The 9,988-nt window shown below is 43.6% G+C and overlaps 1 protein-coding gene across 1 annotated transcript; it reads left to right on the top strand.

The window, feature by feature from the left end:
* The first annotated feature begins 7,312 nt into the window (after positions 1-7,312).
* On the top strand, positions 7,313-8,975 carry TFDP3 (transcription factor Dp family member 3). Its single transcript, XM_003918294.4, has one exon. The coding sequence runs from the start codon at positions 7,429-7,431 to the stop codon at positions 8,602-8,604; it is 1,176 nt and encodes a 391-aa protein (XP_003918343.3). The 5' UTR covers positions 7,313-7,428; the 3' UTR covers positions 8,605-8,975.
* The last annotated feature ends 1,013 nt before the right edge of the window (positions 8,976-9,988 follow it).

Genomic DNA, 9,988 nt, shown 5'->3' on the forward strand with positions numbered 1-9,988 from the left:
GTCTGGCTATAAGACTGACAACTTGTGGTTAGTGAAGGACTGTGTTTATAAACATCCATTGATGAGTGATCAACCAACACACACATCCCCACACATGCATGCCTTGAGAGATTGAACCAGCACTTTTTTTTTTTTTTTTAAAGAGACAGGGTCTCCCTCTGTCATCCAGGCTGGAGTACAGTGGCACAATCATAGCTCACTGCAGCCTCGACCTCCTGGGCTCAAGTGATGCTCTTGCCTAGGCCTCCCTGTGTGCTAGGACTACAGGCATGAGCCACCACACCCAGCCTTGAACAAGGCATCTCTAAGGTCTCTGATATAGCCACATTTTTGTTTCAGGTAACTTTAATGCAAAAATGGATTATTCATAGAAATTAATCAGAAAAGTCAAAATTAACAGCAAGCCATTTAATTGAGGGGTCCCTGTCCATATATTTTGTGTATCTCCCACACCCACCCTTCTCAGCTCAACCCTGTATTATAATACTCAGTGGGCACAATGGAATTTTTCTCTATTTCCCAGAAGACAATGGGGTTCACAGTTAATTGCAGTTTAGCCCCTTGATGTTCCTTGTAGTTGCATGTCATTAGACCAAGGTTAGCCCATAGGATATCTTCTTCAGCATAATATGACTATTTTACTGAAAACTGACTAATTTTTGGCCTGCTTTTTGTTAACTGCCACCCAACACAACAGGTGCTGAGAACAAAATAGGCCCTCATTACAGAGTTCTTGCTTGATGGAGGCAAGATAGCTAGGCTAGAGGGAAGACAGAATAGATAATCAAACATTTAGAAATCTCTTCTATCCCATTATTCTAAGATTCTCTCATTGTTTGCCAATCCAACAGCATCCCAGGTTTTTGCATATCCAATCCATATTTTTCTGATGAATGTGTGTTTAAATTTCTAAAAGGCAGATTTAGAAAAGCAATTTATTGTCACAGATCCCTCAGGATCCATCTTTTTAAACTACAAACCAGATGTCTCATTTTCCCAGTAGGAAATAGACTTTGAACATGGAAAGTCCACATTTTGTTTTCTACTCATCTCAACACAGTGAGAGGATTTCCAAATTGGTCAAGTTAGCCTCTTCTATCCCAGAGCAATGGAGCCTGTTTTGCATTGTGAGGGTGGTCACTGGAGTTGGGTTGTGGGTCAGGAAACTTGTGTTCTGCTTTAAATTCCCCCACAAATTCAGTATGACTCCCGGAAGTTACATCTTTTGGGGACCTTTGTTTCACAATCAGTAGAGAATCATGCCTTGCCTACAATGCCAGATGATAGGAAAAAGACGTGCAAAATGTTTTGAGCTTGCTCAAGAAAATACAATGACATAATCCCAAAGTGGCATGCCATAGTAGTAATCAGATTTTTAAATTCTGTAAAGTTAGTTGAGGCCCTATGAGATTGAGCCTACTTAAGTTTGATGTTGTCCCATAGAGACTCCTATGGTGTTAGAAGGATCTTTAGAAAGAACATTTATCCCAACAGTCCATCTGGCCAATAAAATTTTTGGTAGCATCCTAGCAGATAGACACATGGCCTCTGCTTGAATACTACCTGCCCAGGGAGTTTACTACTGCCTGAATAGCCCTTTTCTTTGTTGAATCACTTAAGTCATTAGCAATGACTTTCTTAAATTGAGATGGAACCAGCGTTTGTGTAACTTCTGCCTGCTGTTTCTAATTTTTTCCTCTGGAGTAACAAAGATCAAGTTTGTGCTTTCTTTTACAGGATGGCTCTTTAGATATTTGAAGACAGCTCTCAACATGTCTCTCCTTCTCCCGAGAAAAATTATTTTTTTGTAGCATCAAATTCTTTTTTTTGAGACAGAGTCGCTCTGTCACCCAGGCTGGAGTGCAGTGGTGCAATTTCGGCTCACTGCAACCTCCACTTTCCAGGTTCAAGTGATTCTCCTGCCTCAGCCTCCCGAATTAGCTAGGACTGCAGGTGCCCACCACCACACCCAGTTACTTTTTGTATTTTTTAGTAGAGATGAGGTTTCACCACGTTGGCCAGGCTGGTCTCAAACTCCTGACCTCAAATGATCTGCCCACCTTGGCCTCCCAAAGTGCTGGGATTACAGGCATGAGCCACCACACCCAGCCTGTAGCATCAAATTCTTATCCCCTCCCTTCCTGACCACCACCAATCCCAGAGACTCCTGGGACCATGGGCATATTTTCTGATATTGCCAAGAGGAGCTCAGGAATCTCATCCAAACAATACCACATACAGGATCCTGGCCCAAGTGGCCTAGAAGGTGAGGCACCCAGCAGACCCTTCTTCAGCCCTCCCTCATGTACCCTTGAAGGGCCAGGAGGGTTTTGTTTTGACAACTTGCATTCTGTTTAAGCCATGTGGAATCTTGGAAGGTCTTGAAATTTCTCTAAAGAGAAATTGATAATGGCAGATGTTAAAACAAAAGCTAAATTGATAACCAAATAATGCTCAAACTCTTTTATGCAAATGAAGGGGTGAATCTTTATTGAGCACCTGGAGGCTTAACATTTTCTAAGTGAAGATACTGAGGCACAGAAATGTGTAGCAACTTTCCCCAAGCCACACAGCAAGGATTTGGAATTCGTCTGGTTGGCAGGCCACCCTCTAACCCACTAGGACAAGCCACCTTCCCTTTTATTGGGCTAAAATATTTGACTCCTTTGCCATGAGAGGTTAGGAAAAGTCTCTTCCTAAATCTGTCCTCCTCTCTTCTTCTAAGTACTGAGTGGTTGCTTTGCTCTGTAGGACTAGATGAACTTTAACTTTGCTGAGCCCTGGGCAAACTCCTGGGTGGTATTTGCATTCGTGGGTAGTTATTAGATCATTGTTTTTGTGGGGCAAGGAGGGCTGGATTTCCTACTCTGCCATCTTGCTGATGCCATCCTACATTTTATTTTTTACTCATTTAGCTCAGGGGTATGGCCCACAAGTGGACTGCCTATTTTTATAAATAAAGTTTTATTGAAGCACAGCCACACCCATTTGTTTACATGGTGAGTATTATAGTTTCTGTGCTACAATGGCAGAGTGAGTAGTTGAAATAGAGACTGTATGGTGTCTGCAAAGCTTCAAATTTTTACTATCTATCCCTTAACAGAAAAAATCTGCTGACCTCTGCTTTGGATCATGACTGAAAATTATACATTATGTGAAAATTTACTATTATAGCAATGAATAACACAGTGATTTTTGCTGAAGGTGACAAAAATTAATTTTGTGGAATATAAAATAATTCCTGAAATATGTATGTCTTTACATTATTACTCATCCGTATATTGCTAGCCCATAAGAAGAACACTCAGACATGCAGAATCATAATTAAATTCAGTCATCTTTGATATTGTGCTTTCAATAGTATTAAAACCATCACTTTACACATATTGATTTTGTTTTTATAAAGGTAGAGTTGTCAAAATATAAGAGAGAACATATTTTACAATTTTTTTGCTTTGACTTAAAATTTTTAATTATCAGGCATATGCTCTGTTTTTATTCTTGCTCTGGGCCTCTCAAATGTTAGATTGGGAAGCCTTGATGAGACTTGGTAAGCATGTCAACACTTAGATGTGAGGAGCCATTTTTTGCTCTGTTGGGGCCTTATGTTCTGAGCAAAGTCTCTGAGAAGTTCTACCAATGCTTAATGAGCTCAGCAAAGCCTACCTGTCTGCAGCTACCATAGGGCAGTGAGAAAAAAACCAGCAGAGCACCTGCTATGAACTAAATTGCATCCTCTGAAAATTCTTATGCTGAAACCCAAACCCCTAATTTGACTATTTTTGGAGATAGAGTCTTTAGGAGGTAATTAAAATTAAATGAAATCGCAAGAGTGGAATCTTAATCTTAAAGGACTATGTCTTTACAATAAGTGAAATCAATCTCTCTCCCTCTCTCTCTCTCTCTCTCTCTCTTTCATGTGAGAAACACAGTGAAAAGGTAGCCATCTGCAAGATAGAAAGAGGGTGCTCACCGGAGACCGAATCCTGCTAGAACCTTGGTCTAAGACTTTCCTGCCTCCAGAATTGTGAGAAAATAAATGTATGTTATTTAAGCCACCAGTCTACAGTATTTTGATATGGTAGCCCAAATACAGTAAGACAGATTTTGGTACTGAGAAGTGAGGTGCTGCTGTAAAAAATACCTAAATATGTGGAAGTGGCTTTAGAACTGGGTAATGGGTAAAGACTAGAGTCTTGTGGCACATCCTAGAAATATGGACATTTAGGGCAATCCTGGTAAGGTCTCACAGAGAAATAAAGAACCTGATATTGAAAACTGGAGGAAAGGTGATTTCTGTTATATGGTGGCAAAGAACTTGGCTGAACTGCGTCCTAGTGTTTTGCAGAAGTTAGAACATACAATTGAATAAATTGGATACTTAGCTAAAGAGATTTCTAAGCAAAGTGTTGAGGGATTGGCTTGGTTTCTCCTGACTAATTATAATAAAATGCAAGAAGAGAGAGACGAATTAGAGAAGGAATTGTTAAGCAAAAAGGAACCAGAACTTAACAACTTGGAATATTCTCAGCCTATCCATATTGCAAAAATCGAAACTTGCCCTGAAGAGAACACTAACCCTACAGCTGGACAACTGTTTGATGAAGAGATTGTGGGTGGGACTCATGAGTTTAATCAGCCATCTCAGCAGAAGCCAGGAATAGAAGTGGGATTATATGAGCAAAAACACCACTAGTTTGAACTAAAGGAGACAGAGAAAGCTACACAGAATGAAGGGAGACTTTTGAAGTTCTTGGATTCTCAGGAGCAGAACATTTAGCTTTTTGGCTGCTAATTGCACTGTTATTCAAGGAAAAATAAGAATAACCATGAAGGCATTTATAGATAATCAGGGCTGACACTTCTACCACAGGCCCATGGGGCAAAGCTGTTTCTACCTCAGTTTCAAAGGGTGATACCACCTTTCCAGTTTCAGTGGGTCAGGATGACCCTGCCCTGCGCCTCAGGGGCAAGGCAGCCTTTATAGACAATCCTTTGAGCTGGACCCTCTCTGATAACTGAAGGGGCAGGGCCCTAGCAGAGCCATGAAAGTGACACTGCCACCCAGGTGGTGGGTAGAGTGTTGAACCAAAGAGATTATTGAGCCTTAAGATCTCATGGAATTCACCTTGCTAGGTTTTGGACTTGCTTGGGACTCATTACCCCTTTCTTTCTTCTGATTTCTTTCTTTTGGAATGGGAATGTCTATCCTATGCCTCTGTCACCACTGTATTTTAGAAGCACATAACTAGTCTGGTTTCACAGGTTCACAGCTAGAGAAGAATTTTGTCTCTGGATGAATCTTACCTTGAGTCTCACCAATATATAATTTACATGATATTTAGGTAAGACTTTGGACTTTAGACTTTAAGAGTTGATGCTGGAAAGAGTGAAGACTTTGGGGACTGTTGGAATGGAATGAATGCATTTTACATGTGAGAAAACATAAATTTGGGGCGAACCAGAGGGGTTAAAACTCTCTCCTTAACTAAACTTTAGACAGGCTCCTCTAAGCCCTCTTTTTGACCTCATCCTTGCTAAGTCTAATTTTATCAAGAGTTTAGCTTAAGTCACCTTAGTGAGAATCCCCAGCTTTTGATATCCAATCACCTTCAATATCTGATCACACTCTTCTTCCCCACCCTTGATATCTGATCACCCCAGCCTGCCTTTAGCAAGAATCTTAAGTTGGTTTAACAAGAATTCACCTACCCTTGATGTATCTTCTTAGTAATTTTTCATCCACTGACCACTTCACTCTGCTCCTTGACTACAAATTCTCTTGCCTTTACTGCATTTAGAATTGAGCCCAGGCCAGTGCAGTGGCTCACAACCGGGGGTGGTGGTGGGAGCCTGTAATCCCAGCTATTCAGGAGGCTGAGGCAGCAGAATCGCTTGAACCCAGGAGGCGGAGGTTGCAGTGAGCCTAGATCGTGCCACTGCAGTCTAGCCTGGACGACAGAGTGAGACTCTGCCTTAAAAAAGAATTGAGCCCAGTTCTATCCTGAGGTCTCTTTGCCCCAGTGCAATAGTTCCTGAATAATATCTGTTTTACCTCTTTCACTACTGTCCAGCTCTGGTTCTGTTTAGCAAATGCTATAGACTGAATTTTGTCCCCCTACCCACTAAAACTCATATGTTGAAGCCCTAACCCCAATTTGACGGTATCTGGAGATAGGGTCTTTAGGAGGTAATTAAGGTTAAATGAGGTCATAAGGGTGGGTCCCAAACACGACAGGATGTGTCCTTATTAAAAGAGATCTCTCCAAGCCCCACTGCCATGTGAGGACACAGTGAGAAGGCAGATATCTGAAAGCCAGGAAGTGAGCCCTCACCAGAAACCAATCCTGCCGGGAACTTGATCTTGGACTTCCAGCCTCCAGAACTGTGAGAAAATAAATGTCTATTGTTTCAGCCACCCAGTCTATGGTATTTTGTTATGGCAGCCCGAGGTGAGTGAGATAGCACCTCTGTGTGTTTGAGGCTGAGGTATATGCATGTGTGCAATCATATGCATTATTTCCAGAGCCCAGGTGCTGGAGGAAGTTGCTGTGGACTAGAGAAGCAGGCCTGAAGACACAGAGCCTGTGTGGCATGGCTATTAGGACTCTTGGTGAGTGAGGCAGAGTTGAGACCAAGGGTGGGAGAAAGAGACTGCCCCAGGCCTCTGCTTCTGCTGGGCTTTGTCCTGTTCTCTCTTTAGATCTCTTTCTCATTGGCAATGTGTGTACCTTCCAAAGTGAAGTATAGGCTGTGGACTTAGTCTATTGATTGTACCACAGCCCAACAAATAAATGTTACCGTATATTGTTAACTCCCTTTTCCCATCTCTACTCTATCTACTCAGGAAGCCTTAGTGTAGCTGTTTGGGTAGAGAGACAAAAACCGGATTCTTCCACAAGAAGCTTCTTGACCAGCAGGTGAAGAAATAATCCTTGCAAGAGCCCAGATCCAGCTTCTTGTGAGACAATGGCTGGGAAGAAATGATAGATGGGCCTGCAGAGGCCTACACGTCTGATTTTCATCAGTCCCTTTAGGATGTGCTATGGTTTAAATGTGTCCTCCAAAAGTTCATGTGTTGGAAACTTAATTACCATTGTAACAGTATTAAGAGGTAGGCCCAGAGGAGGAGGGGCTGGCGTGAAAAGGCAACAGCAGGCGCACTACCGCGGAGCGCCGCGCACCTTGCAGCGCGCGCACACCGCGCACTCACGCCCAGGCGCACCTCCGCCCTTTACCTCCGCGCGCACCTCGCGCGCACCTCCGCGCCGCGCCTCAACCGGCGCACCTCCGCCCAGCATGGCGGCTTCGCCGGCACAGAAGGTGTTTTTCTTCTGGAAGGTGACATTTATCATTTGGCTACAGGCTCTGGTAGCATAGCCAAAAATATATCAGTCTAACTTAGAAGCTAGCAAGGGGCCTCCAAGGATGGCAGCAGACCAGAACCAGACCAGTGGCTCCGTGGCCGTTCACCCCTCCACCGTAAACCCGCTCGGGAAGCAGTTCTTGCCGAAAACCTTTGGACAGTCCAATGTCAGTATTGACCAGCAAGTGGTAATTGGTATGCCTCAGAGACCAGCAGCATCAAACATCCCTGTGGTAGGAATCCCAAGCCCACCCAGCAGTCACTTTGCCTCTCAGAACCAGCCTTCCTACTCCCCACCTCGGTGGGCCAGGCAGCACAACAGGAAAGGAGAGAAGAATGGCATGGGCCTGAGCCATCTTTCCATGAAGGTCTGGGAGACGGTGCAGAGGAAAGGGACCACTTCCTGCAAGGAAGTGGTGGGCGAGCTGGTCGCCAAGTTCAGAGCTGCCAGCGACCACGTCTCACCAAACGAGTCAGCTTATGACGTGAATAACATAAAACGGCGCACCTACGATGCCTTAAACGTGCTGATGGCCATGAATGTCATCTCCAGGGAGAAAAAGAAGATCAAGTGGATTGGTCCGACCACAAACTCGGCTCAGAACTGTCAGAACTTACAGGTGGAAAGACAGAAGAGACTTGAAAGAATAAAGCAGAAACAGTCTGAACTTCAACAACTTATTTTACAGCAAATTGCCTTCAAGAACCTGGTGCTGAGAAACCGGTATGTGGAGGAACAGGTCAGTCGGCAGCTGCCGCCCAACTCAGTCATCCACCTGCCCTTCATCATCATCAGCACTAGCAAGAAGACCGTTATCAACTGCAGCATCTCCGACGACAAATTAGATTATCTGTTAAAGTTTGACAACTCATTTGAAATCCACGATGACATGCAAGTGTTGATGTGGATGGGCATGACTTTTGGGCTAGAGTCCGGGAGCTGCTCTGCCGAAGACCTTAAAATGGCCAGAAGTTTGGTCCCAAAGACTCTGGAGCCGTACGTGACAGAAATGGCTCAGGGAACTTTTAGAGGTGTGTTCACGATGGCAGGTTCCACGTCTAATGGCACGCAGCCCTCTGCCAGTGACCTGACCAACGGTATGGATGGGATGCCGGCCACAAGCTCCAATGGGTCTCAGTACCATGGCTCCAGAGTGGAGACCACAGCAGTCCAGGAGGAGGAGGAGGAGGAGGACAACAACGATGATGACTTCAATGAGAATGACGAGGATGACTGACGTCCTCTCCCCTTCAAATTCAGCTTCAGGAAAACATTTAGGGAAAAGAAACTTTTTTTTTTTTTTTAAATGTGAGGTTTTCTGTTTCTTTTTTGCCTACTCTCAAGAAGATATTGGTAAGCTGTAGAATTTAGATATGCACCTCTGATAAGCAAGGATTGTTTCCCGTATGATTAAGACGTGCTGTTGATGTGTGTTTTGATACCAGTGTGCTGACGCAGAGCCTTTATTTACTTTTTAGGATTTTGTGTTTTCATTTTCTATTTTTCTTTAAATGCAGAGTTCATTGTTGCCCCTTAACAGTTTTTGCTGAGTTTACTGAAGAAATTGTACTTCATCCACATCCATGAAAATAAAATGCTCTCCTGTTGTGCACAGTGAGTACCGAATGCCGTTTATTTGCCATGGGTTTGGATGGCACCCCCACTGATGCATAGCAAGACTCTGAGTTTTCCATTTGTTAGTTGTGCAGTGTCCAGAGCCCCAAGCAAATGGCAGAATTCTATTTTCAGAACAATAAACACCATTAATCTTTAAAAAAAGAAAAAAAAGGTAGGGACTTTAGGAGGTGTAGGAGGTGATTAGGCCATGAGGGCTGTGCCCTCATCAATGGATTAATGCTGTTATCATAGGAATAGACTTTTGATAGAAGGATAATTTCAACCCTATTCCTCTCTCTGTCTTGAATGCTTGCTTGCCCTTCTGCCATGTTAGGACACAGCAGGAAGGTCTTCACTAGGTGCCAAGCATATGCTGGCACCATGCCTTTGGACTTCTCAGGCTCCAGAACCATGAGCCAAATAAATCTGTTTATCTTTATAAATTACCCAGTCTGTTATAGGAGCAGGAAACGAGCTAAGACAGGATGGCTGAAGGCTCCCAGCTGGCAATCAAGGTACATCTATCTATGCAGGAATCATTTGCTGACTGGAAGCAAGATGAGTAGGTTTTCCTTTTTCAAATCTGTGAGATAGAACAGTGGTGGAGCCTACAGCAGTGTCATGGTATGGTGAGAAGAAACTGGGTCAGAATCTAGGTAGTGAGATCTTGACTCATTAATACGAGAAAGTTGTACCAAAAGTGTGGCTGGGGGCAGCAGAGGGAGCTGTTGCTTTCTTCAAGCACAGTTTCACAAAGGGTCATCTTTCCAACCATATGCAGACCAGAGTTCCAAGAAAAAATAGACACTAGAGTAATCACTGTGAAAGCAAGACGGTAAGACCCATAAGAGAGGGCAGGTAGTTAGTTACAATGAGATACCACTTCATACCCATTAGAATGGCTATTATGATTATTATTTTGAGGTAAGGTCTTCCTCTATTGCCCAGGCCTGCAGTGCAGTGGAAAGATCATGGCTCACTGCAGCCTCAACCTTGCAGGCTTA

This window comes from Papio anubis, chromosome X, assembly GCF_008728515.1.
Source record: "Papio anubis isolate 15944 chromosome X, Panubis1.0, whole genome shotgun sequence".
In the NCBI taxonomy this organism is placed as follows: domain Eukaryota; kingdom Metazoa; phylum Chordata; class Mammalia; order Primates; family Cercopithecidae; genus Papio; species Papio anubis.